At 37.5% G+C, this 18,494-nt stretch overlaps 1 protein-coding gene across 1 annotated transcript in view; it reads left to right on the forward strand.

The window, feature by feature from the left end:
- Positions 1 to 18,494, forward strand: part of LOC129104341 (glypican-6-like) — a 126,020-nt gene that overhangs the window by 14,988 nt on the left and 92,538 nt on the right. The window contains exon 2 of the mRNA XM_054614980.1: positions 13,149 to 13,307. Coding sequence (XP_054470955.1) covers positions 13,149 to 13,307 — 159 coding nt within the window. The remainder of the gene's footprint in view (positions 1 to 13,148; positions 13,308 to 18,494) is intronic.

An 18,494-nucleotide genomic window follows, 5' to 3' on the forward strand; every position in this document is an offset into this window, starting at 1 on the left:
TAAAATTGTAAGTGGGTATGTACATTTATGTTTATGTATGTGGGTATATCCATGTGTCATTAACATCAACCTTTATGTCACCTATGAAGGCATTAAAAAAATTTGCTTCCTAAGCAAGAGATTGTAAGGGATGGAAGGCAAGAAGTTTAACAAAAAAAAAGGAATTTACTTAAATACAAACATGAAGATATAGGAGGTGACTGGTAGGGATTAAATCCTCTATCAAGGAATACAGTATTCTTATATTTCACAAAATTGTAGTATCATATACTTTAGATAAATGTGAATTCAAAAATAAATGTATTGAATGCTAATGGGTACAAAAAACAGACAAGAATGTTTGATTTTGATGTCTGGTAATCCGGTGAATTAAATACCTGACAAATCAAGTTGTTTAAAAAGTGGGGGCAGATTAAACCTGACTAAACCCAAATATTCACTGGTGCTTACGGGTGTCCCTTGATTGCCTGCAGCCACCAACATCTTGTTCTTCTGCTCATTCTGCGGACAAATGTCCAAATTTTAGATAAGTTATCAGTGTAACAGTCAAAAGCAACCTGTTACCATTTTTTCAGGGTATTTCCACTGATGAATGATAAACACTTTGAAGCTTAAGATGCAAAAGCAGTAGACCAGCATCAAGCAAAGTAATAAGTCTGCATTTAATTATAAAATGTTGTACAATAATTCATCAGACACAGATTTTAAAAGAAAAAAAATACATTTTGACTGTGTTGAAAGAAGGCACTTTAATGCCTCTTTCTGTGTTTGACTGTTGGGAAATATGTTGTGTGTTTGCAATGGATAGCCATGTACCTTTGGGTATGTAAATCTGTATAGTAAAGAAAGTGATAGATTTTGAACATAATCAATGCGAAAAACTGGGAAACTGAATTATGAATTATGGATACCATAGACCTGGCTCAAGTAAACTGAATTGGATGAATTGAAATGTCAAGAGTATGGACTTCTGCAGGCCTTTGCCCTCATTTGAAGGCAATGAGTCTCTGTGGCAGACGGACTATAAGAGAGGGGCAATATTCCAAAGGCAGTTCAGTATGAGACTAGAGCTGGAATCTGCTGGTAGGTCAATGATAATAAATGTGATTCATTCAAGATGGTGCTTCTCTGTTATTGAGCTTGGCTCTGCTGTATTGTGAAAACACAAGGCAATTTACAGGCAGCAGTCTAAGATATCCTGGTAGCAGATAAAAACAAATCCAGATTTCAATCAAAATGTGGGTTACTGGCATCGTACCTACCGTTGCTCTTTTTTTATTCTCTTTATAGTAAACTGTTTTCAGAGAAACACACTTGGAACCAAACTCACTGCTCAGAGTACAATAGATGCTGCCACACTCTGCAGAAATTAATTTCATTTACTGCATCACTACACCTTTTTAGGAATTTTCAGCATGGGTGAATAAAACATTTTTCTCTCTTGCCTTCATGATCTGTTGGCTTGTTTGGCATGAAGCTCTGGCAAGAACGTCCTTACTTTAAAAATGCTGGCAAGAGTGGTCAAGGGATGTACCAGATGGCATGGACCATATGCAGTTTGCCCTTTGGCCAGGTAGACTAATGAATCCTTTTGGGAGTGAATCACACTGTCTGGCATCAGACCCTCCGTGGGTATTGAACACCCACTTTTCCCACAGCTGCCCCAAAATATTCTGTAGCTTTCACTTTTCCCTGGAACATATGTTTGTAGTTATGAGGGATGGGGGGAAAAGTCCTTTTAGCATTTAAATCTCCCAAGTAGAAGATTATCAAGAATGTGCCTGTCTTTCAATGATGGACCCTCTATAATCAGGTCTTTACTTCATCCATGGTGCTGTTTTTTGACTTTTTTTTTATCGTAGCGATTTATAAGATGTAAGGAATTCTGTTTACTTATATATTAAGCTGTATATCTAATTCATTTGTTTATCTAATTGTATGTGCCGTGCCCGGACCTTGAGATTCATCATTTAAAGGGCAAAGCAACTTGGCCTTAGGTGTTTTGTGTGAAGTTTTTGTGGGCACATAGGCCAAATGCAAGGGCGGCAAGGCCATCAAATAAAACAATGATTTAAAGTCCACAGAAATAATGCATTTTTGGTAAAGGGTATTTTTTGTATAACTATCATTGAAATTAATAAATTATTTTGTGAAATTAACAGCCTTATCATTATTTACAAATTACCAATATTTGAAAGTTGGTTATAGTTGTTATTTCATACTTTGTTGTGCTTTAGCCTACAGACTAAGTTATTACGGTTAAAAGTCCAGATGTGAACCACGTGGGTCAAAGATTTGAGGCGGTGCTTTAGTTGTTGTAATATATTCATCCCCTTAATTATTTAATTTCTATATTTCACATACAGTGCCTGTTAGTAGGGGGAGACCGCTCTGAATTATTCTCCAATTTTAAAGACTACAAAGGAGGGGTAGAAAGAAAAGGAGCGCAGCTTTGGGTGGGTCATTTTAGCGGAGCGGAGAACAGCTTCTGGTATTCTTCAGCATTGTCTAAAGTGAGCGCCATCTGCTCCAGCGGGTGCGTCAAAGCCATAAGTGGTGGGACAGAGCACCAGCAATCCTACATCTGAAAGATGTGGGAGTTTCTGAAGCTGTCCGACATGTGGTTGTGACAAAGTAGACTGGCCCCTTGACACTGACAGTGGTTGCAGAGATGTTTGTTAACGTATTGCTTCTGTCCAACCTCTGCATTCTGGATGTTTAAGTTCAGTGTGGAATGAAATGGCACAGGGACTACTTGCTACCTTATAATGAATTATATAATCAAACTCCATCCAAAATCCATAATTTGAAAACACTTTATACTGTTGAATTTGATCCAGGAGACTCTCAACCTAGTGAGAGGAATGCATTCTATATGTGCCCCTAGTCTGTCCTTTGTCAGCATGCTACTCAGAATGCAATCAAAACATGACGATTTAATGGAGATTTATGAAAGTAAAATTGATTTCATGGAGCAAAAGCTTGTGGCTATTTTCAAAGCCTCAGTTTGTTGTTGGAGCAGATGATAACGGCACAGCAAAAGGTCCTTAGACGAAGCCCAGGGGCTCCAGAGCTATTTCATTCATTACCCGGAGGCGGTTACTATTTTGCCGAAAGGAACCATATATGTTGATATTTTTTTAATGAAACATTAATTTATTGTGTTTCTTCTTTTTAAATAAATTAGTATGAAATCACGTGCATTTCTCAACTTCCAAAGAAAGGCTTCAGCTGAGCTCTGACAAAGAAGATCAGTGCAACAGTATGAGTATGAGTGAGATGACACATTATTTTTTATTATTGCATTAAATCTTCACTTAACTCAATCTACCATGTTAAAGTGGAAGCCTTAGGACCTCCTAACTTCAGCTTTGAAGCCTTATCCTCATCGTTCCCTTTGAAGCCTTATCATGAGTTGGCTGAGACCAATTTGAGTTCAGTGTTTTATGACTACTTAGGTCCCACACCTAGCAGCACAACAACACAATATACAGACCAACCTGCTGATAGCCATTTAGCATGGTATGTCCATGTGTAACACTGTCCACTATCTACTTTCCTAAAGATGTCTGAAGCGTATTTGCTTTGAATCGAACCATTTGAGTCCTTAAATCAGTTTTGAAACGAACACATTGTTCCACTTTCTCCCCTCTGTTCTTGTTATTTGTTGCCTCTGCTTTCTCTCTCTATAATAGAAGTAGACAAGATTTCAGCAACAAGGCCCACACTTTTTAAACATACCAGTATGTCGTTCATTCCTCCCAGCCCCTGGTACTTTGAAGTACAAAACCATATATGAGATTTTTCTCTGGCTGAAGCAAAGCATTTTAGAGAAGTCTGCTTCTATTACTTTTATGACTTTAAATGGAAATCTTGTGTTACTGTATGAGAAGAAAAAAACATGCCATCCCTTTTCATCCATTTGTAATAGTTGTAACCTAATACAAGAATCTTTAATGCACGGGTAATTTAACTAGTGTGATAACCCAATAGCCATTAGTTTTAGTTTTATTGATATAGGGCAAAGTTTCAGAAAGTCATCATATTCGTAACTTCAGTCTCGAAAATCCAGTATATGCTAATTTAAATTAGACTTTTAAAATTCTTTTACATGCCTACTTATTTTTATTATATCTGCCAGGAGATGATCTATTCTGTCTTGCATTGGTGTGCATCTGTCTGTCGGTTTGTCTGTCCAAGGCTCATCTGCTGGACTCAGCAGCCTAATATTTTATTTGCTCACTTGTAACTGTATGCTCAAGGACCTTACTGTGATTAACTCTTTTTGGAAAAAATAGACTGTTTTTATACCAAAATAGACTACTGACTTCTCACTATTCTTAACTGGCAGGTTAGTATATCTTTGATGCAAAGGCTGGTGCAGACAGCTGCATAGTTTAAAATGAGAGCGTATCTGTTGCATGTGACAAGTGCGTGAAAAACGCGTCTGATGTGCTTGCAGTCTAGACGGGAGGCAATTGTGGTTTGTATTCATTCTATAAAAACTGCACTTTTATAGTTACAATATCAATAGTCCTTTACAGACTCAGGTTTTACCTGCTAAGCTTTTATTTTCTTAAATATATTGTACACTTGCACTTATAAAGCAAATATTACTTTATTATGATTATTTCTTTCAAATACAGAAAACATGGCATGCCCGCAGTGATAACACCATGTTTAACCCTAAACACTCTCTAGCTTCAGCTTAATCCTGCCAAAGCGCACCAAAAAGGCCAGGCGTGGCCAGCTTCATTGTTTCAAATTGTAAAATGGTACCTTTTTAAATAGTTAACTTATTTTGGGGGGAAACATACACATGAAATGGCAATACTAGGTACTATATCATGTTTTCGCTAAAGGTATACCAATTTTTAATGAATTGAACAATGCGCTGATTTCAGCATTGCACTCTCCCGGCACATGTACAGATAATTTGCCAGGATCCTATTAAAAAGGAACTCAGTAAAATAACAACCCTCTGCAAACACAGTGCATTCTCCCATCACATGTGCTGTTAACATTACTGCCAACACTACTGTACTGAGCCAAAGGACTTCATGCTTTCAGGGAGGTTTTGATTATATTACTTGAGTTAATAGATTTTATTTTTAAGGATATTTTAGTTAGCAGCAGATAGTACACAGTACATCCTAAATTTGCACACATCCCACATTGTCAGCTTTAGTACCCGTGGTACTAAAAGGTACCTTTCCCCATTAGTTATGTTGATGGCTAAATACCACATGGAACATTTCACATTGTGTGTATTTAAGAAATGAATGGATCTATTTGCCGCATTAAAGGCTTATGATATGGTAAATAGTTAGTTTTTATTTGCATATGAAATGGTATTCACAGCCTAAAAAGTCAACCTCTAAACTTTATTTTTATTCTCGTTATTTCCCATTATTTCCCATGGAAAGTTTCCACTTTGAATATACCCGGAATTTTGCAACACTAATCTCACAAGAGCATCTGCTGCAATTGTTGAGCTGTAACATCACATGGCTGTCTAACAAACTGTTGGCTCTGCTGCCAATTTTAATGAACCACTATTAGAACGAAAGGATAAGAAATGTGCCATCCTTTACGCTTGCCCATTAGACATGACTGCAGCAGCTGCCTGTGTATGAAACGTCAAACACGCCGAGTCTGTGCTTCTTTAACATCAAGGGACATGAAGCTAAAGGGAACTGAGGCCAAATACAAAGCAACTGTGGACTAAAACGCACCATATGACGTTAGTGCTTCATTAATCTCCACATGATCATACCTCCAGGTCCATCCACTTCCATCCAATAACCTATATTCCTGACTTTGTTATTTAGCAGATCAGATTGGCTGTGGTTAAATATATGTGTCACACATGATAATCTTAAATTAACATTCATAATGGGTTGGGGAACTTTCTTCTTCTGTGTAAGGAGCCGTGTCTTTGAGGCTGATTGCATGTGTCAAACGGGCATTGTTGAGCCATTTTTTCTCCATCCGTTCATCAGCAGTGAGCCGGCCTGTGTGAGCATTCTCTGAAACTGTAGTCAGCAATTTCACCTAATTACAATGCTACGCTTCAATCAGGTTTCACAGTCCATGAAGATTGTGATCCAGAGGAGCCAAACACATCTGCGTATCAAAGACACTGAACAAAAAACACAATGTGTGATTGCATTTGTGAGCTGAACAATATTTCTTATGCCTCACTTCCTTTTGGTTAGGACACATTTGAGCTGATGCCAAAACATTTCCATGTAAAATCCCAGAAGAAGATTAGCATTTATCCTTAATTATCTTGCCTTCTGTAATTACATACATTGAATCTCTGATCAGCTCTTTCTGAAAGGGAAAGATGTGCAGCAGTGCCCCTCTGACATCTGCAGTCGAGGCAGCTGCCAGGACAGAGTGGTATATTGGGAAGCTAAAGACATGAATGAAGGCCTTAATCCATGTTTTTTTTTTCACAGTGGTTGCATAGCTGTCATAAGTCATAGATAAACCTGTAAGTACATAACACGTATGCATGTATGCTGGTCTGTCTTTGCGTGTGCTTATCCATGAATTAGTGATCAGGTTAGGTGCATAATGAATCATGAATGGGAGTGGCAGTGCCAGACGTAATGTTTAAGATACAGCTGTGTTGTTTTACATCTAAGTGGAAGGAGGCTTTTCTCTACTGTATATGAAGAACCTGACGTAACATTTGTATCCTCTTTAATACATTAGCCCTTCTGTCAGCACTGTCACCCCAGGCTTACATTCAATATGTGATACTCTGCTGCTCACTCAGTTAAAACAAATCTAACACTTTCCCTTTCATCCTTGCCTGTTCATCAAAAGGCTGACAGACAGCACACGTTACCAAGTGGGTAGAACCCAAAAGTGTTTTTTAAGCAAACGTGCAAAAGTTTCAGCAGCAGTGAAATAATTGTTTACATTTTCTTTTTGGCAAGCCATTTTAACAGATGCTATGGATATGCTCTGGGACTGTTCCCAACTTTCCACTTGCCCCTCTTCACCTGCAGCCAAAGGAATTGTAGCGACAAAAACAATGTTGTTAGCGACAAAAACAAGCCTCTGTAATGTAAATACATTACAGAGGCTATTTTTTATACAAGCATACAGTAACAGCAAGGCTTAATTAATTAACATAGGCGTGTTCAAATGGATTGTTCTGAGCCAACTGATTGTGTTTTTAATTGGTCTCCGGAAGTGAGATGCCAAATTGTTATTCTTTTTATAATTATAATGTTCTTAATTATAGTTGTCATACTAGAAAGGAGGGAATTTAGTGCAAACCTTTCACATATGTATTTTCTTTAATAGTTGTGCAGCTGTAAATAGGAGCTATAAATGGAACTGCACAATATGAATTCACATTGAATTGTACGGCTCTGACAAAGGTGGGAATTGGGTCTTGGTGGCTGTTAAATGGGTACATTGATTCATTTAAATTTCATATTTAATTCAAACCAATTTATTGTATAAATGACCTTGATTCCCTTAAGGACTATCATGAATGCACTTACAATTGATTTGCTTAATTTGTCTCTGTAAATGTATTTTTATAGTTATTTGTGCCCATACATTCATCCCTTGCGTTCTATCATTCCACCCTAAGTCTTTATTTTAGTTGGCACTGTTAGTATTGAGTCGTACAAGTTTAACTCAGCCTGACAAAGTCTGAGCACAACTGTGATCTTGCAAGCGTACAGTGTATTGACAGCTTGGTTTCAAATTCCATCTTGGGTGCGAAGCAACCCACTAGAACGGGACAGATATGGTCCAGTGAGCCAGAATCCCATCTAGATTTGGGGGACGATTATTCCCCAAGTTCACCAAGGTAGGCCTTTATGTTTGTGTTGTTCTTTTGAAACAGAGCTTACAGTGTATAAGCACAATAGTTCTGTCCTTTATTATTTTGGCGTTACTGCTATCTATATCTGCTGTTTATTTTGGTATCTGTATTGTGGAGAGAAGCCAGAAAAATAGACTAAGGAGAAAAGGAGAGGAGGAATAACATGTGACAAGTCAAAAGATCATAAACATGCAGCTCACACTCCTACCTGCTGTTCACAAAGTCCTTTTTTATGTTGGCTGATGTAACAGCAGCATCCCCATTTTTCAAAGGGCTGAAAGTAGCTGGATACGTCAAATTATGTGTTTATACAAAAACAAGACTGAAAGAGGAACAGAGGGGTGTACAACCTTTCAAATCTAAAAGCACCAGGGTTTCCTTTTAGCTGTCATTTGCACTTAAGGACAGTTCTGCCTTTTTATTGATTTTTTTCTTCTTATCCTTGCCAACCTTTAGTGGCCAACAGTGGCGTTCTACCCACTTTGACAAGTTAAGTCAATTTGTTGCGTCAAGCGAAACTTCAAATTGAAATTGACTTACTTCAGAGTTGCTTCCTAATGCAGCGAGCGAATGTCATCTAAAGTTATCCATCATTATGACAATAAACCATACTCTTGTGCCAAACTCTTTTCTGGGGCATAGTTTCAAACACAGCAATTTCAGATCTTTGGAAACAAGGTCCACACAGCTGACATTTGACAGTTGCCAACCAGCTGATGCATGCCAGTTGAAACTGACTCCAAGTCAGCCTTAAATTCCCTCACTCCTCAATGTAAACATTTTCCGCCCCCAAAAAATGTGATGGAACATGTTGCACTACACTTTGAATGAAAGTGAATGAGAGCTCAAATGTAAGCAAAACTGATACAGCACAAACCGCGACGACTACATCGCCTGAGAAAATGAACAACAGAGATTTATGTAAAGCAAAGATAAAACTAAAAGATGGTAAAAACACATTAATGAAATAATACCACTATTTCAAGCTCTCTGCCATGCACAACATTTATTTCTCTGCAGGCATGTGTTAAACTGATCACAGCTTGGAATGAGGATTATCACACAGTGTTGCGTCTCCTCAGACTGGAAACAGTGTGTGACAGTTGAAGAATTCTGTTGCGTTGCTAAAAGATTACAGCGTTGTCGTTTACTAAAGGGAACAAAAGAGTCACCGAATGGAAATCGACTTGCATTTCAGCACATTTTGTTGTTTTTAGAGAGTTTGGTCTCAGTGGCCAGGAGGTTTGTTCGTTACTCCAGAGACAATAGGCTTGTGTTGAACTGTTGATGGTGCACCTCATTACAGCAGCTTGGTGCCTCTCTGAGGACTGATTAAGGATTAAGCACATTTGAGAGTACCAACACGTACATACTGCGTCCTCCTTGTTTCATTATCCATGCAGAGCTCCTTCATCTATAGCTTACTGTATATGCATGCAGAACACCAGTGGGACTGTCAGAGCTTGCATTGTGTAGAGGAATCCATACAAAAAAGTCCAACAGTCTGAGTCTTTTATGCACCAATCCACCACTGGTGCAGTGACAGACATTTTCTCTTTCTCTTCCTTAAAAGTTAATATGTAGAACTGGAGAAAAAACAAAACTTAGATATTTCATTTGAGTACTGGCCAGACCTTATTTATTCATTTTTTCTAAACCTAATAATGATGTCTGATGCTCTCAGATGTAGAGCAGCAGAGGAAAGATTCTACAGCAAGTATGCAGAAAATGTGGCACCTCTAAATTTGCTATATTTGTACGTATCGGTAACGAGTAGAATACAGGGAAATTATTTTCGAAATAATTTGAACAACGGCTGCCGTTGATGGCAAGCGCTTTGCTGGCTCCGCAAAGGTTGCTGCCCAGGAAGACAAACTTTTGAAAAAATACTTATAATGATCAGTGCATTTTAATTTGTTTACATTGTAGCCACAATCTTAATCTTTTGTTTTTTTGTTCATGGGTTTCCTCTTCTAACTGACATGGAGCCCTCAGGTCCGTCTCATAAGCTCCTGCTGCTAAGTTACAGCTGCCCATAGTTATGACTTCACCATCAAGTGCTTTTTGTCAGAAATTACAACGAAATAGACCCTGCAATGTAAAATATATTGAGTCAAACCACATTATATTGGTTTGTAAATAAGCCATTTAGACAACAGGGTTTTCTGACTGATTCATATTTGAAGCTCACTCACTTTCAATTTCTTATAACTGGCAGTTGTTATTGGTCAATTGGCTGCATTTCTGTTTCATTTAGTTGCATACCAGGTAGTTTTCTGAGCTTTAAAAGTCTATTTATAGGTCTTATAATGGTATCATATATTTTGTGTAATAAAAGCACTGAGTGTGAGGTTGTAAGCTACATGGCTTGATTTACAATCTGACATTTTATAAACACAGTTTTTATATTGGTAGAATTTAACTGGAAGTGAAATAAATGATTTATGCAGATGTATGTTTCGTGTTACACTAAAATGGTGACCGATTGATAAGAGGGGGGCCAAAATACTTTTGATCGACTATTTGTCTCCAATTGCTATAAAACATTAAGAATGGACCAAAGTTAAACCTTTTTTTTTTATTTTTATCAATTAGCACAAAATAAAAACTATTTTAAAGCAGTATTTAGTAGAAACAGCTTTTGCAGTGATTTCAGTATTTTTGTACTTTTGTTTCAACTTGGTTCCTCTGGATTCAGGGATTTTAACATATGCGTCCTTGCAGATGTAGTCAAGTTTGGTGCAGTTTGGTTGGTATTATCTCATAAGTTGCTCAATGCAAGTCATTGTACAAATCAGATACTCTGTTTGATTGAAGTCTTGATGGGGGTTGGGTCACATTTTGCCCTCTTGGCTAAACTCGTCCTGTTGTTTGGAGTAGTAGTTTACTTAAGGGTTAAGGGGTACTTCAGGGTCTTATTTATCTATTCCCACATATCTCCCCCTGATACTAAAAGGTACACCTGTCTGGTGATGCCTCCATCACCATGCTCTGAGATAGAGATTTGCGTCATATGCGTGATGGGTTAAGTCTGGCAGTGTGTCTGATAAGGATGTGAATTATGGCTGTAGAGCAGATTTTTTTTATATATCATCAGACTTCAGAATCTTTTTTCCCTTCATTCTTTATGTAATTCATGGGCCATTACACACTTTTAGACACAGAGTATATCCCACAGATGTGAGAGTTACATAACTTTTTTTCACATGTGTCATGTTATTTACTGATTTAAAGATGTTTTCACTTTCTAAATATTTCAGTTATTTAATACTCTTACTTAGATGCAATAATTGTGTTTCTGAATCATATAGACATTTCTTTGCTCAAATCTTCACTCTGATATAGCGTATACACTTTTTGTGGACTGATGGATGATCCATTCTTCTATAAGTGCAATCATTTAAATTGTCCTTGTGTGCAACCACTCAACTTGCCGAGACTGCCCAAGGACATTCAAAGGGATTTTGAAATACTTAACTCACCTTGGAAGACCTGTCTTTATTTATTATAGGCTGTGTAGAACATCACATTATAAAGATAACACACTTAGCATTTTTTTTTTAAAGGAAAAGATTATCTGAATAACAAGTATTTCACCACTCACCACTATTAGAACCTGGCCATGCAGATAATATTGGATATTATATGGTGAGGTTTTGCTGCTACCCAGGTACAATTGTTGAAATTTGTGTTCATTGTGCAAAACATTTAAAAAAATCATCGACAGCTGCCTTTCCAGAAAATGTGTCCTGGTTATCGGAGGTAATACATAGAGCTTAAAATAGACCCCTTAGACTATAGTAGAGATAGACTGCTTTTCTATTAAAGTAAGCTATGTGTGGTCTGTTCTGAGTAACTGGGACATTAAAAAAAAATAGAGAATGTTTTATTGTTTTGGGGCTGAAGTGTTGGTGGTGGAGATCTCAAAAATGCACAATAAATTACACAATATAAACAATTTATTAATTGATTTATGAATTCAACTTTTTCTCTGAGATTGTTGTTATTCTCTTTGCCAGGAGAATCATTCACTAGCTCGCACGTGTGAGTGTGTCCGTGTCAATGATTTAGTGTGCACCTCTGTGTCTGTCCATGGCTTGTCTCTCATTTTAATGTAACAAACTGCACAATATTTTTGGTGGCCAGTTATTTCTGCATGCTCAAGGTCCTCTCAAGGTTAGGGTGACTCACAGTTTTGTAAAACATATTTTATTGCCTGTTTTATATACTGCCATTGACTGCCTGCTGACTCCTCACTCACCACTCCTAACTGGACCCCTAGCTGTTAGGGTCCTTTAGAGATAAGACAGCTGAGTGCATCTCAGACACCCAGCCACTACTCTGTCGCCAGAGACACAGTGGGTGAAGCTCTTTTATAGTTTCGTACGGTTAACCTATAACAGCTAACTACCAGTTCACACACTGCTGTACTAATAAAGGATTGATTATTATTATTATTATTATTATTATAACTACCAGTTCACACACTGCTGTACCTCGCCCGCACTCACCCACTGCTATGCCTGCAGACAGCTTGAGTTTTGTGTTTTAAGTGTGTTTTAAGATGCCTTACAGCAAACTGTGAGTCCTATTTATTCAATCACAAAATACAGCAGTGGTTGCTGCAGACACACCTGCCGAAGATCTGCATTGTACTGAGTACACTTGTCCAGTAATATACGAGGAAGAACATGAGCACATGCTGTGATTCTTAAATTAAAGTATTCCTGCTTAAAGCTGCAGTAATAAATATTTTTTGAGAAATTTGAAAAGTGTATCAAATAAGTACGATGAGTGTAGTGTGAAAGGGGTCAACGTAGATTTTACAACTGTTGTGTTGGTTCCAAGTGACCAAAAAAAAAATCAATGAATGCAGTTTGAAAGATATTTTTTTGGTTCATGTCTTCTATTTGGTATAGCCTTCACAGTTTCTAGAAACAGGAATATAGTTTCTGAATACACTGCCATTCATTTGACGTATCTGATACTGATGTACTTGAGCTCAGTTGCCATTGCAGCAGTGCTTTGAACTGTGATATAATGAAAATCCTGCATGAGGTGTATGCACTGCTATATCAACGTTTCTCTCTGTTTCACACGATAGCAGGGTACCGACAAATATTATCCCTCCCCATTTGTTACGGTCTGTCCCTCTTTGATAGCTTTGGTGATGAGAGTCCCAAAATCACAGGAGAGTTTTGATCAAAGACTCAGCTCAGCCTTTTGAAAAACCTGAATCCTGTGGCAGTGATGTGTGTAAAAAAACAGCGCTCTATGTCTCTGTCTCCCTCAGGTGAGCACCTGCGCGTCTGTCCCCAGGGATACACCTGCTGCACATCCGAGATGGAGGACAAACTCAACCAGGAGAGCAAAGTGGAGTTCGAGAACTTGGTCGAGGAGAGCAGCCGCAATATAAGGACGACATTTGTCTCGAGGCATAAAAAGTTTGACGGTAAGCTAAAACTGCTGACATACATATTCATTTGTATCCCAGACACTTCAACTTTTAGTAAATCATTTTTAGACAAACACTGTCAAACTTGTGAATGGAGACTACTGATGCCACGACTAAAAAAATACTGGCTGTTATTAATAATACTGTATGAGCATCTCTTCTTTTCATACATTTTGGTCCTCTTCTTCCTCAGTACTGATTACTTTTTTGTGAGTTTTCTTTCTGTTGGCTCATACAAACAGACCTCATGAGGGCTTATCACAAGTCTAACTAGTTATCATATCAGTTGTTCAACACTCAGACTTAGACTTTTTTATTTTTCTTATTGCGTTATGGAGCATTGCACAACGTGATGGTGCTATGTACTACTTGTTCCAAAGGAGCCACTGTGAATTTATTTACACACTGTCAGAACAAGACTGCACTAATGTGGCTTTGTGGTGAACAAATGTTATTGCCGTTCTGTATGCTTGAATGCAAAGTTGTCAGTTAAGTAAATTCATGGTGCACATTATTATATCAAGGTGTCAAAGTGTCTTCATGCCACTCGTGACACAGGCACACACGTGAACTGCATATTAATAACACAGTTTAACCATCATAGTATAAATTACATGTTTTTTACTTCACCCTACTTGAAAAGCAGCTCTTGGCTCTGCTAAAAATGCAAGTTCCACCTTTTAAGCTTTTACTCGTACGCTGTTAGCAACATGCGGTGTGGTTAGCATAACACACATCCTTGATATGAAAGTGACAGAAATTATACCTTTTTTATTTTCCTAATGCAGTATCTGGTTGCCTTTTAAAGTTGATAAAGATTATAAGTTCATATATTGGTGTTATCTCCTATCCTAAAATATATTTGCTACTCTCTGACCCTTTTTAATGAGTTTGCATGCCCGGTATTGGATAAAGGTAAATTATTATGTCATCATGTGTTCAAACGTAATCTTGAAGAATGTAGGTTTTGCAAGAAACTTGAATAAAAACAGTTGTTTGAAGGAGATGTTTTGACAGCAATATGTAATCGATATTGGATAGGGAATTATGACCTCTTTAACTTCCTAACACTGATGACATGTTTAAAAAAAAAATATATATATATTTGCGGGATGATGATGAAAAAAAAGGTCTTGCATACCAGCTGCTATAAAGTCATAGCATAGCATAAGCAGCATAAAAGTGTCTAGTTTTTATCAACAAAATGTTTTCCTTGACAGTGAATATCAAATTTGTCTTACATGCTGTTTAAAGAAGATCAGTGAATTGAAGCCGTGACCCTGAGTAGCAGAAAAATCAATGAGCCTTTTCTGCATCTCAGACATCTGTGATTCTGCAAAGTGATGTGAAGTAATATCTATGTGCAGATGGTAGAGGGTTATGCAGGGCCTTCAATATGATAAAAGTGACGCTAATAAATGTTGAATCACGACCATTTTTGTTGGCCTTGGCAAAACTGCATGTCTAAAATCCACTCATTTTTTTCTCTTTATGTGAAATCAAGTGTGATACAAACTGAAAACTGACTACCGGCACCAGAAAGGATATAGCTGGAATAAGAGAGATGAGCGTTCCACCTGGCCAGAAACAATCAAGAATAGTTTCTTTCAAGTCTGTCACTGCTGAGTGGTAAATGATCCATCTGTCAGGTTGGCAAACAACTGAGGACAATACCTGCATGTCCCTGCTAGAGTCGAATTCAATGGCTTTTGTTTTAAAGGACAATATTAGTTTATCAGTAGGATTTTTTTACATTGACTGTAGGGCTGATAAGAGAAGGTTTGGAGTATATATGTTGTGAATATGTATTAATTCACATATAAACTCTGAACTACGTATGTCCGAAGCATTGACTTAGAAAGTTATTTAAAACAACCTTGATTGATATGAGAGATATGTCGAAGATAAGCATCATTGGTTTCAATGTTATGCATGCAAGGTTACTAGAGATGCCCTGACCAATGTTAAGAATTTTCCGATATCTGCTGGAATAAAGGATCAAATTCTGATCCTTTTTCTTTCCTACTGAGATTTTTCCACATCAGCCTGCTAGTGTTGCAACACTGTTTTCCTTTACTGCATGTCAGCCAACTGTCCAAGCATTTCCTGCATATGCAAGTGAAAATTAGAGAGTGTGAATGTAAAAGAGTAGAGACACTGACGTTGGCAAAATGCTAACAAATCTCTCTTTCTCATTAGCAAGGAGCAGTGTACATATATTCAGGTTATCATTTTCATTCAGCACACACCGTTGTTAAAATGACAACCATTGCTGGTGGCAGGTCATATCAGCTGTCACTAATTAATTCAGTGAGTAACATGATGGAAAATTAAACCTGTCTGTTGTTGGGTTAAAGTGCTTTGTCTTCACTGTACCTAAGATGATTTGTGTGGGAAGAAGCTCCACTCTGTAACGCAAACGTGAGTGTTTCTGTAGTTCACACAACTCCAACAGACTGGTCCGTCTTCTCTCTAGCTGATTGTGTCACGACAATTTCAGTCACATTCTGTAATAAAACTTTCATTCACATCATATCATTAATTTAAACTTTAAGCTTAATATTTTAGAGCCAGGCTCTTCAGCATTTGGATCAAGAAGCTCATAGAAAAAACAAGGTGTGTTGGATTAAGTAGGCTACAATCATTTAATGTGTCGGATATATATTCAGTCGGCATTCAAGTAAATGAAATACTGGATGGACCTCGGTATCCGCACACACTCAATATTAAAGGAATCATATTGTAATCGGGGGAAAATAAATCTTGATTCGGACTTTCCTTAAGCTAACTGTACTAAACCTTCTATAGTAAGAGTAATTCTGTACTGTTGTGTGCCCTATTATTGTTTACCTTTAGTTGTTTTCCTTTTATTTTTTCATGTTTTCCATCTAATTTTGACAATATGACAACAACTATCTTTTTTCTTTAAGCAGTCCTAATGGAATCCTCATTTCGCAATAAAAGATGACCCGATTGAGTCTATTTAACATCGAGGGAATATGTTTCTTTAAAGTTTATGCTTTGATAGGCCTCATTACGCCCTTAGTTTCAAAATACTTTTAAAATACTTTTTCACAGAAGAGTGATGTTAGTGAGAGGCGCACAGGAGAACTGCTGCAGAAGATGCAGAAGTTCAAGCACACCATCTTTTACATTTTTGAAAGAATGTGTGGGAGTTTTGTTTTAGGTGCTCATTTCAACCCATATTCTTCAAGTTCTAAAAGTCATGTTTCTGTATGTGTGCCATCTCTCTCTTGAACTAAGTTGGAATGAACGCAGAAATAATTGTACTGTGCTCTGTTGCCTTTTTTTAATCAGACACATGTAGACAATTGGCCACAAAGACAAATATATATAAATGGAATCACAGTTGAAAAAATATTGAATTAATGAATCTTAGATCTTGGTATTGGTTACAAGAAATAATAATAATACAATTGTATAGAACACTCAAGGAAAAACACATTTTAAGGATTTTCTCTGGAACAGATGTAATACACAGAATTAGAAGAAGGTTCTGCTCTTCTTTGTAAAAACTAATTGGTAGCCATAGTTATGCAAGCGTTGCCAGATAGTTTGAAATGTGCAGTAAAAGCCTATGTATTTCTACATTAATAGCACCACTTCAAAGACGATGCCTCTAAAATAATGTTCAAATATCTGTGCAGTTGTAAAGTGACACCGGTGACACAAATCACTTGTGCAATTCCACCTTCTTCACATGCCCATATTGCCAGGCCACTCAACATCGCATTCCTTCTCCTTGCGTTAAGCTCTCTCCACCTCGTGGGGTTTGAATCATCCCTCATCAATTTTACATGCCCTCATTTCTGTCCCCAGTTATTTATAGGGCCCTATTATGAAAACCTTAACTTACTTTTTGATTACTGACTGCTTCCCCTGGAGGCCTGACGGTTTTGATGCATTATTGAGCAATCCTGAAGCCATAAATGACTGTTGCACACTAGAATTTAGGTTTGGGTATTCATCTGGCCAAGAAATCTTTCCCCCCCATCTCTCAGTGTGCGTTATATTCTCCCAGAGGGACTTGGAGTTGGGTCATATTCCAGTCCAATTGATGGACAGTATGGGGAAAGAAACTTACAATCCAACTCTGCAGTGTTGCAAGTCTGCATTTCTTTGGCTCACTATGGTTACCACTCCCAACAGGTTTGTTTTATTACTCTCTGAAAGCATTAGTGTTTTTTTCTGTGCTCAGTGGGTGCCCTGAGGTAACCTGAATTAAGGAGAAGAAATTAGATAAATATTTACAGTATGTATGTGCGTGAGAGAGAAAGCCGGAGAGACGGAGACAGAGATAAAGACAGAAACACTGGATGTGTGAAAGAGGCAGAGAGTTGCATCAGATCTGTTAAAGATTAATTGCAGTGGATGAACCATGATAAAAGATGCCTCATGATCAGTCAAGGGATTTGAGACCTTTGAGATTGAATTTGATTGAATTAAAAAATGTTAACATCTCTTTGAATTCTGGTCTAGTATTACATATTTAAAATGTCACTATCTTAGTTAAAAAGGATGACTCCTAGGGCAAGTCGGATGGTTGTTTATTCGGGTCTAGCTCGAAGAATTTATGTATCAAATTTCACCAAATTTGCATAAGATCTGCACAGATTAACTCTGCTCATGGGAGCGAATCAGCTTATTGTTGCACATTGAAATGATTTATTTGGCTCTTAAATTATTCAGTTATGACTGCAGATGTGACTAGGATTGCACAGGTTTACGTAATTCTAAATGGCGACTAAATTCCAAATGGCTCCAATTCCAGATGAGACCGGATTAATCAAATCTCACCTCAATTCTCCTCCCAAAAGGATTGTGTGAATGATTTGAAATACCAATTTAACTTAAATAAGATTTTCACCTTAAATTAACCCTCAAATAAATTTAAGGTATAGCAGAACAAATGGTCTCCCCTTCATGACAATGTATATCGATGTCATTGTGGTCCTTGTCTTAGCTTGAAGCTAACATACGGGGAACTTACATAGGGAGACATATTCAAATGTTCTTTGTTTTATGGCTATGCTTTAAATCAATTGAAGCTTCTTGTTCAGCATTATATACATCCCTTCAATTCAGTATGTTTAGTGTCTTTGACAACTAGCAGTAGGTGTGTAGGAGTTTAAGAGGTTAACAGACTGAATTGGAGAGGATTTT

The sequence above is a fragment of the Anoplopoma fimbria genome, chromosome 2 (genome assembly GCF_027596085.1).
Source record: "Anoplopoma fimbria isolate UVic2021 breed Golden Eagle Sablefish chromosome 2, Afim_UVic_2022, whole genome shotgun sequence".
NCBI lineage: Eukaryota > Metazoa > Chordata > Actinopteri > Perciformes > Anoplopomatidae > Anoplopoma > Anoplopoma fimbria.